At 39.5% G+C, this 25,010-nt stretch overlaps 1 protein-coding gene across 1 annotated transcript; it reads right to left on the bottom strand.

Moving 5' to 3' along the window:
* Positions 1-357: 357 nt before the first annotated feature.
* LOC137258997 (splicing factor 3B subunit 3) lies at positions 358-24,985 on the bottom strand. Its single transcript, XM_067796699.1, has 27 exons — positions 24,736-24,985; positions 23,594-23,828; positions 21,930-22,006; positions 21,610-21,703; positions 19,969-20,141; positions 19,412-19,553; positions 18,688-18,800; positions 17,432-17,569; positions 16,928-17,031; positions 16,024-16,189; positions 15,472-15,567; positions 15,036-15,108; positions 13,336-13,487; positions 12,049-12,204; positions 11,181-11,336; positions 10,139-10,282; positions 9,677-9,799; positions 9,124-9,278; positions 8,025-8,199; positions 7,087-7,292; positions 5,939-6,221; positions 5,300-5,512; positions 3,602-3,700; positions 2,715-2,858; positions 2,213-2,317; positions 1,730-1,825; positions 358-1,158 (listed from the first exon to the last, which is right to left on the bottom strand). The coding sequence occupies exons 2-27, from the start codon at positions 23,817-23,819 to the stop codon at positions 1,114-1,116; spliced, it is 3,654 nt and encodes a 1,217-aa protein (XP_067652800.1). The 5' UTR covers positions 23,820-23,828; positions 24,736-24,985; the 3' UTR covers positions 358-1,113.
* Positions 24,986-25,010: the final 25 nt, after the last annotated feature.

The raw sequence follows: 25,010 nt of genomic DNA, 5'->3' as shown, positions 1-25,010 counted from the left end.
TGTGGCTCCTCTGATTATTATCAGGGCTTCTATTGTGAGATGGTGACCAACATTATAGATGTCCTAATGTATACAAACACAACCTGTATTTGATCAAACATGTTGAGTCTCAAAGTTTTACCTAAAAAAAAAGAAAAGATGCCATTGAAGTTTATGAAAGGAGGTTCTTGGGAATTGGGTTCCCGCAGGTGTGACCTACCACAGTATTTGTGTGCACGGGTAACCTGTGACAATGTTGGTGATGATGAACTCCCACAATCATGGAACACTATGTTATATGTTGGTATTCATGAGTCTTGTGTGTTTAGGCCTTACAGGAGTAATTTATGTAAGAGTCATTTATGAATAGAACAAAAGAAGCTTTCAATCATGTTTACTTACAAATATTTATCAATTTACATACAGAACATTTCCAACATAACAACGTTAAATTTTACACACATGACAGCTGCATGATTATTTACAAATGAACTTTTCAGAGATGTTAGAAACATTTTCACTAAATACAAGTGCATGGTTTTTAACATTCTCAAAAACAACTTTGACCACAAAGATCAGGGTCCTTTCCTACAGCTGTCTCAGAGTGCGGACCATCTAAATTCCCATGCTCTTACATTTCTTAAATGGTTTTTGTGCAACTTCCAAGAAAACATGTATTTAAATGATGCAGGTGAGATCATGATTCTGGCCTCGTAGCAAAGGCAGTGACAATTTCAGGTACAAAAGAAACAACTATGTACAACTTCTTTCAGATGTGTCTTCCTGAAAGACTTTAAGGCTTAAAAAGTGTAAGAGCAAATCTTTTTTGCTGTAGTTGACAAAATACAGCAATATAAAAGTGTCCATACTGTGTAATGGAATCCAACAAACCAGTGGTTCTTGATATCGGAACTCATTCACATTTGGTCACACTAGCAGAATGATGTGGTCATGTCTAAGTGTTGATGGTTTTGATGGCTACCCATTCCATGAATTGACATGCAACAGTGATTGTCATCAGCCCATTATTCTTCCAGTGTTGTGATTCCAATGAATAAACTGTTTCATTGTAGACTAGCACTGTCACAATGTCTTCTGCCAACACATGCTGTCACACTTCACAGACTATCTCTCCTAGAAAGCATATCGTGTTCGGATGTCTTCAAGTTTCTTGGATACCTGAAAACATGACAATATTTAATAATCATTGACATGAAATAGAGCCTGGACTAAAATCTCTGTCCACTTAAAACATGTTAGTCCAAGACAATCCTTATCCTCTACGACTACAAATGGCTTGAAACGCTTTTGGTGTTCGTCAAACTGGACCAAACACCTCTTTTCAGGTGAACAAGGTGTAACTCATAACTACACAATTGATAAGGAAATCTGACAGTCTCACTCTGGGGGATTGGCTCCCCTTTAGTCTGTACAACTCGACTTGGCAGGAGTGGAAATGCTAGTCAGAAACTTTGGAAACACCAGAAAGGTAGTCGAAGACTCTTAAATGGCCATGGACTGTGAGCTGGAAATCGTAACTAAAAGGCTTCCTAAAGCAGCAGTACACCAGCAAAGCTATGTATGTGCCACATTTGGTGAAGAAATATTTAACGGTTTTAAAGTGCTGCCCCAGAAAAGACAAATGTGCGTGGACGCATGGGGTGCAATTTAACATGCCCCTCCCAACAAAGCGCGCTGCAGGGGATAACAAATCATCTAACCAGCAATAAGAAGACATGACTTCACTCACCTCACTGGGGGTTCTCTCCAGTTCTTCTGCCACACTCTTCTGTTTGCTGGCATCCATGGAGTTGAACATCTCACACAAGTCACCATCAATGACATTCTGGAACAACAAAGAGCATTCTTGCAAACCACGGTCAGAAGATGACTGACCACTGAGCCTGAACAAAAATAATTCACTTCATTATCTGAGCTCCAATATACCATTAATTGTGAAATCATATATCAATATCAAATCACATTAATATAGTATAGTTCTACTGACTATTCTTTGATGTTATATTTTTATGTCTAAAGCCAAATATACATACATTACTTGCGTTCCTTTTAGTGATTTACATTACTGATGGTGAAGGCTCTTGAACCGAAAAAGCCTGTACCTTGAACAACATATCACCTCATCCTTACCACATTACCAAGAAACAGATTGGGGTTTGTGTCCGTAACGTCAACACCTGACTCTACCCTGAGGTCCTCTATTATGTCATACCTTGACTGGGTAGTAGTACGACCTGTAAGCCAGGTGATCTCGGCCACACAAGGGGGGGTACTCTGAACGCATGTACATCTCAAGATGTTGGAAGAAGTCATGATCCTGAAACATTTCAAATCACCTTTCAGTTTCACCAATAAGCATCAAGATAGTACAGGAGTAGTACAATTCAGGTCAAAAAAGCAAGAGAAAGTGATCATAATCGGGAAAATCAGAACCGAAGAAGAGGTAAGGGAGACAACTCTGCAAATACAATTAAAACGACTCAACTACAGAATGGAGAGGACGACATACTTGTATTATTGTTCACACAATTTCCAATTCCAGATGACAAGAGGCTTAAAATCTCCTAGTAACCTGAAGTCTTAAAAGGAGACTTGCCGTTTCTGGACATGCATTTTCAATTAAAATCAGAAAGCTTGCTGTCTTGACCCAAGGCAGTGCCTGACCACTCTTAAGTATTTTCGTTATTATCTTGACTGAATGCAAACTTAGCTACCTCATGTGATGTGAAGGGCACAAGCATGCCAATAGCACCAGACAGGGTAGTGTATACCAGAGACTCCGAACCCCCCGGAATCAATGTGGCTTTCTGAAGGGACGTCACAACCTCGCCAACATGAAAGTTGGCAACTACATCAGCCTGGAACAAACAAGATATAATGGTCAATATGAACTGTTTCCTGATTTAAATGAAAGTCAACAGAAGATGACAAATCCCCCTGGCCCAACCAAATTTGAAAGAACAATCATCTGACAGTTTCCAGCTTGACATCTTTAGACAAAGTCCAAAATGTTTCATGCAAATCATGAAAAATATAAAGTCAACAAATTGCAAAGGGCACTACTTTAGGATCTCTTTGATATATCTGGTAAGTTTTGTAGGCAGATGTTAAGTGCTTGCTCCAAAAACAAAATCTTTCTGCTTCATATGAGAGCATGAGTGAGTTTAGTTTTACGGCACAATATTCCTGCTATAAGGTGGCAGTCTGTAAATAATCAAGTCTGGACAAGATAATCCAGCGACCAACAATAAGCATCGATCTGCTCAATTGGGAACCAATGACGTTGTCAACCAAGTCAGCGAGCCTGACCCCCCGATCCCGTTAGTCGCCTCTTACAACAAGCATAGTCGTATTTTATGACAAGCATGGGTTGCTGAAGGCCTATTCTACCCCAGGACCTTCACGGGTCTCTGCATCATATGCTGAGGGAATAAAAGTACAATCAGAGAGAAACATGATACATTTCTAGTACACTGCGGTATCTATGAAAGAACTGTGGATCAGCATCACAGGTTGTAATCATTGATTCAGGTGAAACACGGAAAACATCATCTCCACAGTGCAACCTTCAAGTACTGTCCACTGTGTGGCAACACATCACCTTTTGCGAGGCACCATTCAACAGTCCTCTGTCCCAGAGAGCTTTGTTCCCTGTTGGGTCCTCATCCACCTCGTCAGACACATCCGTAGGAAGCCGAACCTGCAATAGTCAATCAGTTGGGGGTCAAAGCACTTTATCTGCTTTTTGTTTAATGGCGCACTCAGCAATATTCCAGCCATATGGCATGATCATCAATCTACATAACTGAGGTATGATGACAGGTAAAAGAAAGTCAGCGAGTCTGCCACAGCATCCTGTTAGTTGCCTCTTACAATAGTGAGTGAGTGAGTTTAGTTTTATGCCACACTCAGCAATATTCCAGCTATATGGTGGCGGTCTGTAAGTAATTTGAGTCTGGACCAGACAATCCAGTGACCAACAACATAAGCATCGATCTGCACAATTGGGAACCGATGACATGTGTCAACCAAGTCAGCAAACTTGACCGGCCAATCCCGTCAGTCGCCTCTTACGACAAGCATAGTTGCCTTTTATGGCAAGCATGGGTTGCTGAAGGCCTATTTTGCCCCAGCACCTTCACGGGTGCCTCTTTCAATAGGTATGGGTTGCAGAAGACAAATTCTAACCAGGATCTTAAAAGGTTTCACAACTCTTTGATCATCTTACCAGTTATATTATGGGAACAAAATATGTCAGAAAGAAGTTCTAAGATCTTTACCATATGTATGAAACCTGTGAGAATGGATCTTACATCAACCACCATTTTCCCCAAATCCATAGAAGATCTGAACACATGCTAAGTTTTAAGTACCAGGGGATAATTCTCCACATCATAAAGAAGGGGTTGAAAAGACAAGATAGGCTGTTGGGACTCATATTCTTAAGCAGAACACTCACAGGGATTCATGACAGAGACTTGCATTTTTAGCCACTGGACATGCTCCCAGACAGCGCGTCTTTCAAATGAGGTGCACAAGTATCGACATGTTAGCATCAGTTATCAATAGTAAGTATACAGTATCTATGGAAGTGTGGATCAGCATCAAAGATTGTAATCATTCACTCAGGTGAAACACGGAAAACATCATCTCCACAATCTATCCTCTATAGGCTTACGTTGATGATCTGCAACAACCATTGGGCAACAAGCATACTAGTTGTTTGCTGGGGGCCAATAATTTTACCTTGTTATAATTAATACCCATCATCTGTGACCATACGTTTGAGCTAAGTGCCTTAGAGTATTTCCCCCCCATATAGAAACAGCTACCTGTGGATAATTTTGTTTTCAGTTTTTAACAAAACAAAACAAAACAAAAACAACCCAAAATGCTTATTTTGCTTTGTTGTTTAATGCCACACACAGCAATATTCCAGGATGCTGTCTGTAACTACTCAAATCTGGATCAGACAATCCAGTGACCAACAAAACAAGCTTATTTTTTTCAAATTTGATCAGCATGCTCTGCATTACTCAACTTCATATTCAAGCTACAGTAAAAGGAATGAGAATTTAGATCTTGACACAGGTTTCCAACATGGCTGCAAAGTCTTACATGAACTCGATTACATATAATTTGAACACCATTACCTTCCGGATGTAAACTGTCAAGTATTTATGTAAGTGTGGATCAGCTTCTCAGGTTGTAATCATTGACTCAGGTGAAACACGGAAAACATCATGTCCACTATCTACCATACCACTGTTAACACAGAACACAAAGATCAAATACTTACAATGGTGATATTGCCAAATTTGTCAGCACCAGTGACAGTGTCATAATCCAGTTGGTATGAGCAGGTTATCCATCTTGGGTTGGTGTCATCGGCAAAGACAATGAGCTGGTTCTCCTGGCGCTTGTAGCGCAGGAAATGGAAGCTCTCCTGTACATCAGCAACCATCACACGGTTCCCCATAGTGTGTATGCTCACTACCGTGTTGGGGATATGCTGAAGACAGACAGAATGTGTGATATATGCTGTCATCGTACGTAGGAAAGAAGCAGGCCAGTTATTCTCGCAACATTTGTAGCCTTACAAATTTCTTAAGCCCATTCTTAACATTGGCTATGATCACGTTTCACAAAATGACCATTGCATCACGACTGTTGATGTCTATATTACAATAGTTGTAGTGCACAACTATTATTGATAGATAACATCAAAGAAAATATGCATTGAAAATCCATAGATTTTACATGCCAGCAGATTTTACATGACAATTAGCAGGAGTTATAGCTATGATGTAAAGGAAGCAGTGTATTTACAAGATTTATTACTACTGACAGGTCAAATGTTACGGTGAAATACAGTTATTAAAGATTCATATTAATTTCTACTGTGCTTCAACTTCTATCATCTGGATCCATCTTTCACCTTGTTTTCACATTTTCGGAGAAGTTTCTTCTTCCCCAAGTCATAGACTCTGAGATTCTTCCCAAGGCCGATCAATACCCGCCCCTGGAAACTTGCAATAGCTGTAGGCACTTCATCCATGGCCGTCTTGTGAAGTAGTTCCAGCTTGGTGCCCTGGTTCACTAGCAGGTACGTGTACACGAACCCTCCGCTGAGGGAGCGGGGGTTCAACACAAGGTCTCTGGACACACCCACCAAGACAAACTGCTCATCTCCTTTGTTGGCAAACTTCACCAGGGCAATGCTGACAAGACATGTTACAGGACTTTAGACTAGGTGATCAAATCTTGGTACAGTTTAGCATTAGACAGACAGACAGAGAGAGAGAGAGAGAGTGAGAGTGAGAGAGAGTGGGGGTGGGGGTGGGGGTCTCATGCCGCTTCAAAACATATTTCAGTCATATCATAGCGTCCGTTTGAGACGTGAGGGAAGAGAGAATTGATGCAGATCTCAAGACATTTGCTACTTTCGTCAGACCTATGGACATGGATATTGTTTTGACTAACCAGCAGCCATTATTGAGGCCGAACACAAGATCATAGGCTTCAGGACCATCTAAGGACCATGTTAAATATACTGTCGCAGCTTGTCATGAAATACTGACAAGCAAAACCAGACCTGTTGCTATTGCTTGGACGTGATAATGCGGATCAGGAAAGTAAATATCATCACTTTGATCAGGTGAGGCAAGACATCTCTTCTAATCACAACTTGATAGGGACATCATCTTTATGCCCTGATACAGACTGATCCTGTATAACATGAAGGTGCTAATTAAGGTACTCTGGAAGCACTCGATACACACCTCAAGACTCCATTCAGCTCTACCATCATAAATTTTGTTGTGGGTATATATGATGGTATGAAACATCTCAGATCTCACTAAAATATGGCATAACCTTTATCTGATATACAATGCAACATTGGAAATCAAAGTTCCGGGTTTAAGGTTTGCACCAATGTATCTGAATCTGGGAGTCCCAAAGTCAGTAACTTTCAATACTGGAGCAGAAAGAAGCCACTGACTTATTCACAATTTCATTATTTTCAAATTCTAGAAATGCTCAAGTCTAATCCTACTCCATGACAATATCTACTTCATGACTTACCTGTGTGCTGCCTCGTTCTGCTCCAGTGATATCTTGTCGAATGTCTCCCCTTTGATGGGGTTCATCACGCGGATGACAGACGCCCACATCCCCATGCCTGACTTAGGGGCACCAAATACGGTCTCAGGCTTCTCCTCGTTGAGGAAGGCTGCTGCCATTTCAGCTGCTATTTCCTGTTCCTCTTCCCGAGCAGCTTCTATCATTTCCTGCATTGATAAAACACATTTCACTGCACTGAAGAGACATCTGTCACTGAATGCACCAATCTGACAATCATTATAGGTGGTCTAACATCTTTTTCTCAATAATTCTTTGTGTCTAAAACATGTATGAGCTGAGTTTAACAATGCTCTGAAAAAGAATCCAGTTATAAGTAAGTGAGTGAATTAAGCTTTACACCGCTTTTAGCAATATTCCAGCAATATCACGGCAGGGGACACAAGAAAATGAGCCTCACACATTGTGCCCATGCGGGGAATCGAACCCGGGTCTTCGGCATGACTAGCGAACGCCTTAACCAATACCCTACCCCACCGCCCCAATCCAGTTATGTCATGGTGTGTCAGGTGAATGGGGAAGCATGAAGTGGTGCAGGATGTTCAACACTTCGAAGTAATCCACAAGCTAGTATACCAGTAAGACCATCTTTTGTTTCATAATAAAGTAAGATGGAAATGAATAATGGTACACATGAAAATAAAGCTGTTCCTATATTCTATGCAGATTTCTCCACATGCTTTTTACAGCTTTGTTAGCAAACATCTGGAAACAAGGAACAAAATGCATATTTGTGTTCATTTCCATATGTATGTGATAAAACTGGCTTGTCTTAAACTCTTTGAAAAATTTATAACTGAAAACATTAAAGGAAAAGATGCCTCATGAAAACAAAGCTCATTGAAAAGTTTGACCGTTATACTCTTTAACTAGTCTCTCACCTCCGCCATTTGCTGCTTCCTGTGTTTCTTTGTGTCCTCTGTGTAGGCATTGTGGTCAGTCTCGATGAGGATAATATTGTTGGACTCAGGATGGATGACAAACTTCCGCGGTGTGTACTGCAGCGGCCAGGACACCTGGTTAAACACAGCACCCAGCTTCTCCAGCGCCAGAATCCTGAACACAGCAGCATCATGTAACAGTTGCTTGAAAATGTACAGTGAACTATGGTCAAAACAAATTCAAAGGACCATTAACTTTACCTCACTAAAACACCATTGTTATGTATATTCTTATTTCAAATAATCTTCCCAGGAGAACCAGTTCGTTATACGAAAGTTACCAAAAAACAGACTGTTGTAGTTCAGTTAGTTTGTTTATATCAAAAGTCAGATTGCAGGAGGAAATGGTAGTGATCCACACAAACTACTACCGACAAACCAAGCACAGCAATCAGTTCATATATGGATTCTAACAATCCCTGTATAGTTAATAGCAGAATCAACATGGATGTTTGATCATAATCCACAGGGATTTCATTAGTCTGCCAACAACGCTATCTGATTCGTAAAGTCACTTTGCAACAATTAGATTTTACTTGTCAGAACAAACAATACTGACATTATCAATCAATTTGTGGATCAGCATCACAAGTTGTAATCATCGATTCAGGTGAAACACGGAAAACATCATCTCCACAATATTCACACTTTATAATTCCTTCATCGCAACTAATGGATAACATGTCTAAATGAAGCATTACTGAGAACATTCAAGATACTTCAAATTACATGGAGGCCCATGCAGGATGGCAACAGGTGAAAGTGACTTCAGCTGAAAATCAGCAGGGAATCTTGGGGGGGGGCCAGAGGTCCCCAGTTGGGTCCTGGATTGATTCTGTTTAATTGTGGATTTCCTCAAATTCAGGGAAAATTGCTATCCCTGCCCATAGAGTCATAGGATGTGTCAACAATATACATTTCTCAAAGGAATACTTGAGAATGGGCAAGCATGTGAACTTAACTCCATTAACACCTTACACTAGTTCGTAAGGTTTTCATAACGGCTGATTCTTAACAAATTACCAGTAGAAATACTCACCTCAAAGTGTTGGTTGAAATTGCCACAATACCCTCCGGGCACTGTTCAGAGGCAAATCCCGAAGCATATTCCAGAGTCTCATACGACAATGGTGTCAGATGGAATCTGCTCTGGTACGTGTAGCTCAGCCATGTTCTACTAGACATTGCCAGAACCTGTAACATGATGTACAGAAATGCTCATCGGTGTAACTCAACCAGAGGAACACAAACTTCTACATGTACAGATTGCTTCTAGTACTATGGATCATGTTAACTAACAACCTGTGGAAACCTAGAGTCAGTTGTATATACAACCAAGAGACCCACATACAGGATTTAATTACATGTAAAGCATTAGTAATCAATCCATCTTGCCAAGTACATCCATGTTTCCTTTGCTAAGTCAACTGTATATGTAATGTTACTACAACAGGCATTCAATCTTGGTGCCAGGTCCAATTTGTTGACGTTTTATTTTTGTAATTTAACAACTTATCCTGACGCTGAACTAAGTGCTCACTAAGAACTGATCCTGAAGGCATTTGTCAAACACTGAGAGTTTTTCCACTTACAGCCTCAGCTCCTTGCATGGCAATCCGGAAGAGTTTCACAGGCCTAGACCCGAGGTATCTGGTCCTGGTGTCTGACAGATCTCCAGTTACTGTGTCAAGCACAGTTCGTAGCAGGACACCATTCTGAAAAAGTATTTAAAACATCCACTTGAACCAAAATATTTCCTTTCTGTGTCTGCCATCAAACATAAAGTCAAGCCTGTCTTTAATTATAATATCCATCAAATTAAATCTGTCTCTAATTATATGAAAGACAATGTAAAGAATTCTATACATTTCACAAAGAGAAACAGAGCATTAGTGCTTTTCTGCATTTCGTAATTCTTAGAGACAGATAACACAACTTGTTACAGTTAATATGCGTCTCTAAAAAAAATAATCACCTGAACTGTTAGTCATAACAAAGGGAATGGGTTCTGTTGATGGATTTTTTTAGATATCTGATAATTCATGACACTGTACCTGTAGTCCGATGTTGAGGTAGAGACCTCCAACAGTGCCAGCCTCCCCAGTTTCCTCCTTGGCTTCAGTGCCGCCCATTTCGATGATACAGAGAGACTCTGGAGGGGCGGGCAGTGCCTGCATACTAAGTGGGGACAGGCAGTCCTGGAATACATCACGTAGTACATACAGATTAGTCAGTGAGTGAGTGAGTTTAGCTTTACGCCACCTTCAGCAATATTCCTGCTATATTTTGGTGGTCTGTAAATAATTGAGTCTGGACCAGACAATCCAGTGACCAACAACATGAGCATCAATCTGCGCGACTGGGAACCGATGACATGTGTCAAACAAGTCAGTCTGACCCCCCGATCCCATTAGTCATTTCTTACGACAAGCATAGTCGCCTTTTATGGCAAGCATGGGTTGCTGAAGGCCTTTTCTACCTCAGGACCTTCACAGTCACATACAGATTAACCGTGATGTAAGCTGTTGACATATGATAAACACTTGATGACATTGAATTGGGTTGAATTTGTCTTCTTTTGTTTAACACAGCACACAGCAATATTCCAGTTACATGTTTACCAAATTGAGCGGTGAGATGAATGAATTTTCCATAATTGTTGAACTTATGTAACAATATACATGAAAATGTGTAGCAGATTGTTTTTATCTAGAATAATGGCAGTTCCATAACGCTAGAACACAGAGATACCTTGGCAGGTTTCATTTCTAATCCGATCAAATGCACTCTTATCATTCTGACTAAGCCAATCAGACCACGACTCATCCATTACAGCAGGGCTACAAGTACACATTCTGTGATAGTGGGATCAAACAGCCAATATTCTGCATTACTAACAATTGCAGTATCTATCAGACACAGAAAGTGGTGTGACTTAGACAAATGTTCAGAGTAGAAAAAAATCACAGAATGAGTTCACATTTATACTCTTTCTCCAAAATGACCACATCAGCCTGGTGTAATCTGTTTTTAATTAGAGACGTGTGGACATAAATATCATCACGTTGTCTTCCTTCCAAGAAGATCACAACATACCGATGGGTCAAGAGAGATAATCCTGACTGTGTTGTCTGCCAAGCCAACAGCAAGGAAACGGCATCGCTGTTCTCCCTCAGGCACCCGACCAAGAGCCATACACACCACATCCGAAGACATCTCCTTCCGCTCGGTGTATTCATTCAACTGACCTGTCTGTTGGGACACAAACAACAAAAGTGTCAAGTACAAATGAACCAGTTTTCACCAGCAACAGCCCTATCCACAGATCAGGAAACTTAATAACGTAATCATCCATTCAAGTGAAACACAGAAAACATCATTTCTGTCTTGATTAAATATAATGTGTGAGTGAGTGAAGAATGCTTTCTACGCAATTTTCAGTTGTCTCTAAATACGTGCAACAGGACTAAACAATCCAATGTCAGACCATAGACAGATACAATAGAGATGGGATGACAAGGTTGAGTACCGACTTCATTCAGTTGTTTTTTACAACAAAGTATTGCAGGGTTCCGGACAATTTATCAACATGAGGAGTATGTACGCCTTATATTTTCAACATAAGAGTACTGGGAAAAGTTAACAGTTCTGAATGTAATTTAATGGCGTCTTAAGTAATCTATGCCCCACAACAGATACGCCCCACAACATTGCTACTCTTGTGTAAACACGTCAATAAACAAAGCAATAAGTTTTCTGATAAATACATCCATAAATGATTGTACACCATTGCTGTGGTACATATCTGCTACGTTTTCTGCATTGGTTTTGCTGAGGACAAAAACCAAACCCTATCTTCATGGATGCCAATGCGGCTGAAAACATTCCCATTACATTTACAGGAACACTGACTATGGAAAAAGAGAATGTGACAACTGCAAGACAATGGAAGCCGCCAACATACCGGATCCATCTCGAAGTACACAAGTTCGCCCCCCGTCAGCGCTATGACAACCTGTCTCTGGTTCACAGCACACTTCACAATGTTCTTTTTCCCTGGAGTTTTCCATTCATTGACACGCTTGTCTGCACGGATATGACGAATACCATCGGGGTAGATCTGGAAACAAACGACAACATATTTTACACTTGACTTGGCATGAATAGCAATAATACAGCCATATTTTCTGTGTGAAGCAATGTACCATATTCCTCATCAAGTGACAAATATATCTGCCGTTTGTCCAATATTTACACAATCAACACAGAGCAAGTGTTTCCACTTATATGGCAATGTCCCCTGCTGTTAAATGAGAATGAAATATTTATTACATATTTACTACTTTATAATTGAATAACTGAATACATTGACTACAATGTTTTATTGGATATCGCATTTACATAAGTCTGAAAAGCTGTCAAAGTGTCATGATGACCTTGAAGATAACGACAAGGTCACCAAAATCGACTGGTACCCGAGGAACCTCCACTAATGTAGGCTGTCACCAAATTTGAGAAAATTGGGTACAGTAGTTCTTGAGATATCTCACTGACAAGAATTTGTACAGTGGTCAAAGTGTTGGGTGACCTTGATGTTTATGATGCGTAATCCCATTAACGTTGACTGTCACCAAATCTGAAGATACTGGGTACAACAGTTCATAAGATATTGTGTACCAAGTGTTTGAAAAGTGCCGAAAGTGTTGAGCTGACCTTGAAAATAAGGTTCAGCTCACCTTTATCGACTGATGTCTGTGTAATCACCCAAATGTAGGCTGCCACAAAATTTCAATACTTCAGATATAACAGTTCATGAGATATCCCGTTAACAAGAATTTGAGAAATGGTCAAAGTGTTGCTGTGACCTTGAAAATAAGTACAAAGTGAACCAAATCAACTGGTGTCTGTGTAAAGCCCAAATATAAGCTGTCACCAAATTTATAGACTGGTATCTGCAGGTCACGAGATATCACGTTCACAAGAATCTTAACATAGCAGAATACATAGTCCCTGTTTCATGTTGTGGAGAACTACAATAAGATGATTCAGCAGTAAACCGCCACATTACAACATTTATACTGATTTCCAATCAGCCACAAAGTGTCCCACAATAACACTTTCCTTTGTTAAATGCAATTTCTGAAAATCATAACTTCATATTCAGAGAAAGAAATCATGCTTTCATGCATGCAGGTACATATTCAGACGTTCCTAAACTGTCAGCTACAAAATTACTTCTTGTAAGTAGTACCTGTACGAGAGCATCATCTCCGAGCTGGGAACAAGATATTGTTGGCGTGGTTCCCAAGAAGCCGGAATCTGTCACTTCCTCTACAGTCTCTCCGATGGACAGTACAAGGGTGGCGTTCACGAAAGACACGATAATGTAGGCATCATACTCATCTGCAAGTACACAACCGAGGTCTGGCTAAAACTCAAACCTCCACTCGGTCATTCAAGACCAGACACTTGCTTCATGATAATTACACTACTATGACACTAATGAAACACAACCAGATTGTACAACAGTGGTGCATAACTCTTCTTCACATTAATACTTTAAGTTTTAGAAAACCATTTGTAACATATATTTGAAACACACATGCAAAGCTGAAAGAATAAAACTGTTGAAAGAAATAACTGAGATAAAGAAATGCCACATTATTCTTCACATGAGTCTTAAATTTGTGACATTTTTGTGTCTCAACATGTCTGTGTATAGACATTTTTGTGTGTCTCGATATGTCTGTGTATGAAGACATTTTTCACCTGAATACTGAGAAATGATGTCACACACAGACAAAGGTACTGTGAGATTCAGCATTTACTCGCGACTTTAATCACCATCACTGACATGTCTCATGAAATACTTAAAATGTTCATCAAAACAAGCTAGGCATTAAGTAATCATTGTTAATGATGGTATGGTAACATTTAATATGCAAATCAATCTTTTTCACACTTCAGCAAACACTACTTTGTCCTCAAAGTACTAGATTAAAATTAAAACTTCAAATTCTAAAGCCGTTGCCATGGTGTCAGCTGGTGATGTGGGCAATTACCAACCTCAGACAGGAAGTTCCCTCAGAGTTGTCTGTCCCTGAAATAAAAAGCAGAGGCCTGGGGTTGGATTGTAACCATACCACCAGCCTGCTGTTGTCAGTAACTGTTGGGGATACTTGGGACACCTGCACATTCCTAAGAGATGCAACTAAACAATAAGGAAATTCAAAATGTTTGAATAATATAGGTTAAAACCTGGCTTCTCATCACCTTTAACTTGAACGATTTTTCACCTTGCTTTTCAAAAACACATCTGATTCCTCCAAATAATATACCCTCCCCTTCACAAGCCAAAAGCAGCTATTTTGTTGGAAGAATTTACTTTATTCAGCAGACAATAATGAGCAAGTTGTACTGGCCATGTTTCTGAAAAAGTCTTTAAATTTTTTTCATCATGCCGATTGTCAGAATTTGATGACAAGACACTTATTGGTTGGAATCTGATTGTAACTAAAGCAAAGAACCGAAGAAAGCTCAAGAGATGCAGTTTTAAGCCTAACCTTGTGAACTGATTATTCTTACAAAAAAATGACATCCTACAAAGGATTGAACAACTTAATTTTTGAAAAAGATGTTTCAAAACAGTCCTTGACCCTTGTTCTTAAATCAAGTGAGGGGCATTTTTTAAAAAAAACATACACATTATAATTATAATGGAAACTTCCCCTTGGCACTTTTCTGTTTGCAAACTAGAGAAAAAAAATATATAAGATTTTCAAAGTCTACATTTTGAGGATCTGGTCAATACTGCAGGTGCCACATTAACTTCTGATGAACTTTAAAGGTTTTGACATTGTGTTGGCTAGAAAAACACATAAATGTAAGAATTCCGTGGAAGTATTGTCAAATCAAACCCTCAAAATGCAGTACTCAAGGACTAAGGTTTACCATCAATTCTTTTCTTGACTGTCCATACAGCATTGGGGTTACCAGGCAGCTCAGATACAGCCATCTCCGACACCTAGTGTAACATTGCACAAATAACAGTTGACTGAAGCTCATATGCTTCACAGTAAACAGGCAGGTGGAAATTACTTTGTTAAATTTATCATGCTGTTATGATTATGTGCAAAATAACCTGTTCACCACTCCAGAAGCAACAGCTCGAGTGAGTGTATGCCTATGCTCATTTATATTCTGAAGACACATAGACATTGTAAATGTACTCGGATGTATGGAACATCTATATTTTTTATCAGACCTAAGAACGTCTAGCTGTAAATTTAAAGTGTGCGTCTTGAGCGGTTGAATGGGCCTTATTTCACACACTGTTTAAGCTCAAGCCAAATTTGGAATTCTGAATAAGCATTTTCACTCCTTGTACCTCAAGTCCATGACGAAGGATTCGAAGGGTAGATCTGGGCCCTCTTCCACACAGTGTGTACAGCTGTGGAGTATCTTCATTTGCCAGATCAGCTATCTGTTGAACAGCAAGACACATAGCAATCATAAAGATCTCCATGTCATGACAAGTAACATCAGTATGTTGCTTAATGCTCCACTCAGAAATATTCTGGTTCATGACAGCAGTTTGTAAATACATCATAATTAGACTTGACAAGACACCTATTGATTGACATCAGCACTGATCTACTATGTGACAATGACATTGGTCAACAAGTCGATTGGACTAATCATTTGATTCTATTAGTTGTTTCTAACACCAAGTATGGGTTGCTGAAGACCAATTCAGGGATCTTCTGAGGGGAAGATTAACGTCAACATTTACATTCATGGTTTGAACCTATTTCATTTTCAGTCAGGATAATGTTTCAGAGGTATTGCTGAATTATGACATATGCAAATCAATGTTAAAGGATTACCTGTTGTAGAACTTACATGACCTGAACTATTGCACCAAGAATCATCTTCATACCTGACATGTCATGATCGGTGACAGACTGTCTATTTCATCCACTAGCACCAGGTTCTTCAAGGTTCGAGGTGGGAAGAGGAACGTCTCTCCTTCTTCCAGAGGCATAGCACTGCTGAAGTAGGGCTCCCCATCGTCATCTCCCAGGTGCGCGATCTGGTACAGGTGACTGCAACAAACAGCTCATTTCTAACTTCTTGGATAATATCATTACATGTCCTTTGGGTTAAACTGAAATACAACTGACCTGGTTCAGTCATACTACTCTTCTCACCTGTCATGACTTGTACACATTTGGCATTCAACTAATGTTTCTTTCAATTGACAACATAAGACAGAGTCAGTGATGTTCTAGCTATATGACGGCGGTCTGTAAATACTTGAGACTGGACCAGACAATCCAGTGATCAACAACATGAGCATCGATCTGCACAATAGGGAACCGATGACATTTGTCAACCAAGTCAGTGAGCCTGGCCACCCAATCCCATTAGTCGCCTCTTACGACAAGTCATTTGTGGCAAGCACGGGTTGCTGGAGACCTATTCTACCCCGGATCTTTATGGGTCTAACACCATACGATTAGCGCTACTTAAAACATGAGGTGAAACTGTCAGCAAGACAAGTACTTACAAACAGAAAGGATTTTTCAGACGTTTTCTCTTCAAGGGCATATTTAAAAAACAACCCATTTGCTTGAAGACAGCCTGATCATCTTGACTGTATATTTACTTTGGCTGTTTCATATAATGTAAACTGGCATTTGTGTTACTGGAAAAGCGAGGTCCTGCCAACAAACTATTTCTCACATTTTCTGTTTAAGGCCTTGTCAGGACAAAGCATTTCACTTGAATATGTTCAGTTGTCTATCATAGCAAATTATTCCCCAACATCAAGGTAAACCTACTGATTGCCGAATTCTGAAGCCAGAAAGAGGAAACCAGACTTGAGGACACACATGCTGACAGCAACCGGAACAGTGTCGAAATACTTCAGTCGAATCTCTGTAACCTGAAGTTTAAAAACAACTGTATAAACACTATCATGATAGCAGGACTGTTAGAAAAGCCTGCTACAACCATACATCAACAGTGGCCTGGTAATTAAATTCACATACTTAACATACGAGGCAATATGAACAACAGTTTGAAGATAGCTGGACACTGAGCACAGGCATCCGTTATTGTAGCATATTTAACCCTGCTCATCAAGAAATAATATTGCTGATCAAATAGTTAATTCCAAGACTGACTAAGTGTGGTATCATGCTAACTGGAATAGTATTTCAGTTTCTTTTCGCATTACCCTCCTGTACTGCATATCCCTTTATTCATGTACCACGTTTTCCTGAACCCATCAAATCAAGTCACTGCTTATTACTGAGCCACCCTTGCATGTTAATCAAACGTACCATATCTTCATCTGTCTCCAGGGTGATCTTGAAGATGTCACCCTGCTCTGTCTGAGCCAGGAAGAAGAACATAGACTTTGTCTTGTGGGTGGCGCTGCATACAAATATCATGCCTCTCTCAGGGTCATCAAGGTCATACTGAAAGGAAAGCCGAATGCCACCATGAACAAGCACGGGTTGCTGACGACCAAATCTTCACCAGTGACAGTGAATTGGAAATACTGATTTGGACAATTCTTCAGTGATATGACCATCTCAAAGGTTTGGATGGACAAACCACAGCAGATCCAAGACGTTCAGCAATTTAATGAACATTAGTTTATTGATATCAAATCATAATACACCAAGTCTGTAAATAATCAATTCTGAACCAATGAACGATATTATGAAGAATATCCCATGACATCTGGGTGTAAGGCAATCAACTAAATCGCTTGTCCAAAAGATAGATAAAAAGTCATCTCACGACAAGTACAGTCTATTTGAGTCTTGTTCCACCCAGAATCCCTTTGAGTTTAATTAACGGAAATGATTTGGTCATCCTACATATCCCCAGGGTATACACCTTGGATACATCTACACCTAGGATATATCTACACGTCGGCCCGAAATGTTTCTACGTCCCTTTGCTGGCTCCGCATTCTCACAGTAACCAATCAGATAAGCTGCCATTACAAAAGAGCAAGCCAGTGTCAAGAAAGATAGCGGTTGCAGCAGTTTGTTAGCCATGCAACTCAGACTTTAGGGAAAATCATACAGACAAACTGTCAGGTCCGAAACGATTAACAAATATGTGCAATAACTCTTTCAGGGTTCCTCTGCATGAATTGTGTTGCCAAGATTAACTGGTTAGATAATATTAAAAGCAAAAGTGAGTTGTGATTGGTACGCTAGACTTCAACTTGATTGTATAAAAACCAGCCAAAGGAGGCAATAAAATTATCGAGCCATAGATGCATCCCGGGTATGGTGGAGATTTATCAGAAAGTATACTCTGAAGATATCGAGGATGTGATTTGGTTGTTTAAAGTTGCATTAAACAATATTCCACCTGTATGGCCACAGTCTCTAATTTATCAAGACTAGGCCAGACAATCAGCATTGATCTACACAACTGAGATAAAGTGTCATGTGTCTACCAAGCCACTGAAAATGGCCACCTTATCTGGTTAGTCGCCTCTTACGACAAGCATGGGTTACTGAACACTAACTCTAACCCGGATCTTCACGGGTCAATTAAAAGAAATGAAACTCACCCTTCTCCTGGGAATGGGGCACCTGATGTCAGGCTGGTCTCCCAGGTTCTTGTAGGTCACATAGTTCTCAGAACAAATAAGGACACCACTAGGTCCATCATTTCCTCCTGGTACTGAAATATCATCCAAAACAGGTTCAACCCAGAGTCTTAATTGACAGCATTGTGAACACCTGTTAGTTTATTATTAACCACTCTAAATGAAATTTGAGCTGACTTGATAAAGATAACATTGGTAATATCTTTAAAACATTGCCACAATATATACTGAACTTGAATGGTGCAGATGCCTCTTACAACAAGCATGGGTTATGAAAGGCCAGTACTACAAACCAGACCTTCATGGGTTATAAAAGACAAGGTGAGTGAGTGAGTTGAGTTTTACGCCGCACTCAGCAATATTCCAGCTATATGGCGGCGGTCTGTAAATAATCGAGTCTGGACCAGACAATCCAGTGATCAACAACATGAGCATCGATCTGCGCAATAGGGAACCTATGACATGTGTCAACCAAGTCAGCGAGTCTGACCACCCGATCCCGTTAGTCGCCTCTTACGACAAGCTGAGTCGCCTTCTATGGCAAGCATGGGTTGCTGAAGGCCTATTCTACCCCGGGACCTTCATGGGTTATAAAGACAAGGAGTTAAGTATGGCCTATATTTCACAAGTCTCAACAATTCAAGAAATGTTGCCTGCAAACAAATACAACATTCATCAAAGTTACCTGAAATGAGGAAGTTAGCATGCTCCTCCAGCTGCTCTGAGTATTTGCGGACAACGTGGTTGAGGCCAAGATCCAACTCGTAGTAGGTGAGTAACTGCTGGGTCCTCTGAGCTGCCTCCCCAGTGTGGTCACTGTCAGCCTCCTACAACAGTCACATCATCATCAGCAACATCACTACATCATCATTGACATGGAAAACCTGCGTATAGGAAGCAGGGTAAAGTGAAAATAAGCATAAAAAACAAACACTATCGTTTCTGATGCAAAAAAAACCAAAACATTAAACAATACCACACAATTCAATGCTATAGGTAATAAAAGAAAGTAAATTGATTGCTGATTTAACCTGATTCCAACATTCTTTAACAAGATAACATTCTAAAGGTGTTTGTCTTTTCCATCTAACTTTGAAAAGGCGTTAAAAAATGTTTCATTGTAATCTGATTGCAAGATAGGCAATATTTATTTTCAGATAGACTATAAATTCAAGACCCTGTTTTCCTTCTCAGGAACATGTTTCTAGAAAATTGAAAGGAAAGGTCGGGACCTCAATGTACCTCATAATCAATTTCCAGACAAGCAAACGTTGGATTTTCAAAGCCAACATCCACTCCGACCATGTGGTAGACGAGTGTGTTGGACTTGTGAGCTTCTAGTGGAGATGAAATAGTCAATCTGGCCTGGGCATCTCTGTTGAGGATGTACACAAGTTTCTGCTTCTCTATAGCACCTGGAACACAAAGGACATGCAATAACCTTACTTTCATATGATACCCTTATACAATAGGGATAAGGCTGATTAGCAAAACCTTTTAAACAACTTAAATCTGTCCTTAAAGTTGCATTTGTGAAAAAAACAGTTCAAACCCTGGATACACACTGCGGGAACTTATGGTGGAGTTATATTGCCCTTTACTGGTAAATGCAGTTAAACTCTTTCAATACCAGTCAACCAGTGGCATATACTGCCATGACATCAAGTTCTCTGAGACTCTGAGGTTATTGATGAAGCCTTAGTTTATCACTATCAGCTCATAAATCAGTATTACTAAAAGATATCATACACCATTTGAAAAGTCTTATCCTACTGTTTACAAATATGAAGGTATTCTTCAAAATATTACTCAAGTAATACGGGTACAACTTTGAAGTAACTTGTAAATGAAAATGCAGGCTTACACATTTATATGTCCAGATAAACCTTGCAGGAAGCAAAAACTGGGGCCATTTTTGCAATTTCTAACATGTCATGATATCCCCTTCCCATTTATATTTATTTCTTACACAATCAGAATATTATCATAAAAAACAAATTCTGAAATAATATGTATGGACGTGTATTTCCTGATATCAGTGGCATTCCGATTGGTAATGTGATACAACAGTGTGAAATACCTATGTATTCAAAGCTTCGTAAGAATAACTTGAGGCGATTTGTTTGATGGTGGGTATTATTTGCAAGCTCTCAACATCAACAATATCACTGTACCCTCGCCAAGAGTACTTTTACAGTTGGAAGAAGCGATTTTATTGAAAAAAGATGGGTTTCTAATGATGCTTTTTTTGCCTAAGTCTGCTAAAAGGAACCTGACTTGTCAAAATCAGATATGTGACCTAAGTCATCCAATCAGTTAACAGCAATACTGTACTCGTAAACAAAAACCTGTCAATTCAGACAAAAGTTTTGCATTAAATCATCCTATTCTGAACCTGTTACACAAAAAATCACCACCTATATTATGGAACGTAGAGGACATATCATGCTAAGCTTTGAAAGTTTATGCATAAAACATTGTGTCCAAGCATGAAGTTTGAAGCAACGAGAGCCGAGATGTCACTTGAAAAAAAAAAGTCAGACAATGTTCGGTTGACAACTTCTATGAGTACTGTTGTTGATTTTGTTCTTCAGTTTATTTGATTTGTTTAATTACTCATCCTCTGAGCAGTGTTAATTTGCCCATTGATAACTCTGATGTAGACACTGTGAAAAACAGCTGTTATAATTCAAATCCTGTTGACAATATATGGCCATATGAAATGTAGTAAGTGTTTACAGGCATTATGAAGAGAGATATATTTTACAAATGAATCAATGTTAGCTAGGTTCCAAAATCATATACCATTATGATGCGACTACTCCCTGGCCTACAGTGTCTGGGGATTGGTGACGTCTCGGATTTATACTTGGTTCTACTCACCAATCATAACAGCCCTTCCTTTAGGATCAACCGCCAGGTATTGCCCTGGCACAATTCGACGACATCCACTTTTTCCAAATGTCTCCTGGTGAATCTACAAAAGCAAGAAATTCCATGAAATAAATCTGTGCATTATTGTGGAGATTTCCACAGTACCAAGACATTTCCCATAACTCTTTCTGAATGGTCTTTATAAAGAGTACTCCTATGTATACATTTGTAACATTTTAACTCTTCCACAGAGGATATTGTAAAACTTTTATCTCTTTCACTGTCCACAGATGAACTAAAAACAAATAACAAAACACAAATTAACTTACCCTTTCAAATATATTCTTTGATGGAATATATTCCAAAATTACAATTCTGCCTGAATCTGAGCCCACAACTATGTAATCTGAAATGAAGGAGTTTAAACTTAGTGTTCACATTTAACAGACATTTTTAATGACAAAGTAAAAATTTCATATTGAATTTCTTTTGACTGACATGCTTCAAATTATGTTTTGCTTGTTGTGTAACACCACACTCTTCAATATTCCAGCTATAACGCAGCAATCTGTAAATAATTGCATCTGGAGCAGTCATTCCAGTGATTAACAGCATGAGCATCAATCTATGTAACTGGAATGGTTGTGATTTAATGCTGCAGCACCAAGCAATATTCCAGCCATATGACAGTGGTCTGTAACTTGGATACAATAACGGCAAATAGCATGGTCACCAGGCTTACAGTTGCTTCTTACAAGTGTGAGTGAGTGAGTGAGTGAGTTGAGTTTTACGCCGCACTCAGCAATATTCCAGCTATATGGCGGCGGTCTGTAAATAATCGAGTCTGGACCAGACAATCCAGTGATCAACAACATGAGCATCGATCTGCGCAATTGGGAACCGATGACACGCGTCAACCAAGTCAGCGAGCCTGACCACCCGATCCCGTTAATCGCCTCTTACGACAAGCTGAGTCGCCTTTTATGGCAACTTACAAGTGTGAAGTTGTTGAAGACTAAATTTTATGCACATCATAATGGGTCTGCTTGAAATTAGCCCAGTCACGTTAAATATTTCACCTGAGCTACACAATAAAAGAATTAAAGATATCAGTACACCAGCATATCCCAATTTTCAATTTTCCCTGAAAACAGGCACACAGGTTAAAGACATATGTAGTATTGTGAAAATCTTTGTGGCTGATGTTAAACTCCTCAAACTTTCATCCACAGTGGATGTTTCACTTTGATGTCATTGAGAAAATGGCAAAATTTTATATAAAATAAATTATACCAAAGAGAAAACAATAATCATTAACTATTCAGCTGAATTTGGAGACTGGCGTTATCAGAAACAAAGTACATATTTTTAGGGGCAATAGTACTTAAACAAAAAGCATCTCCTTGTAGTGAATGAGTTAAGTTTTACGCCACACTTGGCAATATTCCAACTATATGGCAACAGTCTTTAAATAATCAAGTCTGTGCCAGACAATCCAGTGATCAACAGCATAAGCATCAATCTGCGCAAATGGGAACCGATGATGTGTCAGCCAAGCCAGTGAGCTTGACCACCAAATCCAGTTAGTCGACTCCTATAAGCATGGGTTGCTGAAGGCCTGTTCTACCATGGACCTTCACAGGTTGCATCTCCTTGTAAGATCACTGTCAATCAATGTCAGTGTCAAACACTTAGGCTTGAAACATACTGTAATATGTATCTTGACACAGGTACCTGAGTGGTAATACAATATGTAACACGAAACTACACTCAGCACTTTTCTAGCTACATGACAGTGATATGTCAATAAACAAGTCTGGAACAGACAATCCAGTGATCGATGTGGGTACCAACAATTCAGGACACTGGTGCAAAATGATGGTTTGTCTATCAAGTCACCAATAAAATGTAAACAATCCATTTGGTGGTCTGTTTAGAACAGCATAGGTTGACTGGGAGCACACCAACCACAAGGGTTTAAGTTATGACCTACCCTTAGATCCTCCGGTGAGTCTGAATGGCATGATTGCTCTGATGACACCAAAAACTTCCACAGACAGCACTGGGTAGATCTTTCCTGTGTTGGGGTCATGGCGGAGAAGTTCTAATGTCTTCCCACGAGCTGCTATAACTTCTTGAAGCCTTGAGCCAGAGAAGTTACCGTGTATAGCAAAACTGATGCCAGATGATCTCTGGAGGGTCAGGTTGTACAGAAACATGCTGTAGAGCTGAAAACAATGGAAAAATGGTGAAAATTACTTTCACAGCTCCAATGTAGCATTCTTTGATGCTTTGCTTACCAAACTTTGTAATTCTTACCTATTATCACATGTATCTTGTATATAACCACTTGTACCCACATCATTCCCTCATATGCTTGAAAACAGCATAAGAGGCTATACCGTAACAATACCAACACTGCTATTGTGAAAACTGAGACCCACAACCCCACATTCTGTATTTGCTGTTAAGGGCACTCAGTTCCTTGAATGCACTGCAACAAAGCAACAAAAAAATGTGACAAAACCATAAAATATGTAATGCATGGTAAGATTACTTTTAATTCCAGGGTGCATGTACCAATGCTGTAGTTGCTTCAATGTTTGGCTACAGTCTACATTGTTCATAAAGCTGTCTATTTTTGTATGATGGATCACAGCCTTTAGAGCAACATACTTTAATTGAAAGAGGTGGTTCAAAGTGCATGAACTGTTTGTGTACTAAGGGAGGGTGCTGTCACATGCTTACTTTCATGAAAACTTAGTAGTATTTGCAGGTAATCATACCTTAACAAGGAAATAACTTTAAATGCTTTTTTTCAGTTGTGATAACAATCAAATTATCAATCAGTAACTTTGTGGTTATTCATTCGTGAATTGTGTGCAATGATAAACTTTCCACTCAAACATTTTTGTAAGAATTGAAGAATAGATACTTCACGCCTTCTTGCAATGCACTGAAGAGACCGGCCTATGTGTAGGTTCGAGTACGTCAACATTGACTTTGATTCTTATTTAAACATTGGTGATACGGAAAGTTTATAAATGAACATGTTTTTACGGTTGTCACATTCCGCACAAACAGAAAAAATGTTAATATAGATGCAGTTATCCCCGTTGAGAAATAAGTTCTAACCTAATTCTTTGTTGGTGTTTGAGCCGGATATTCTTCTTTGACGGTTGACAAACTTTCAATAAAACTGGTACAGTTTAAACGCAGCTGAATCCATAATTTCACGAAACGATTTTTGATCTGTTCATTGTAGCATTTGTGCATCGATGACAATAGATTGTTTCCAGATTTCCCCAAAATCACGTCTTGTACATGTATTTGAATCGTCGCATAACTTCCGTTACCCACAATTCAACCGTATTTCAGAGAAACTACTTTCTTGAGCAATGCCAGCACAA

This window comes from Haliotis asinina, chromosome 12 (genome assembly GCF_037392515.1).
Source record: "Haliotis asinina isolate JCU_RB_2024 chromosome 12, JCU_Hal_asi_v2, whole genome shotgun sequence".
In the NCBI taxonomy this organism is placed as follows: Eukaryota; Metazoa; Mollusca; class Gastropoda; order Lepetellida; family Haliotidae; genus Haliotis; species Haliotis asinina.
This window is presented reverse-complemented; position numbering and strand designations above follow the sequence as displayed.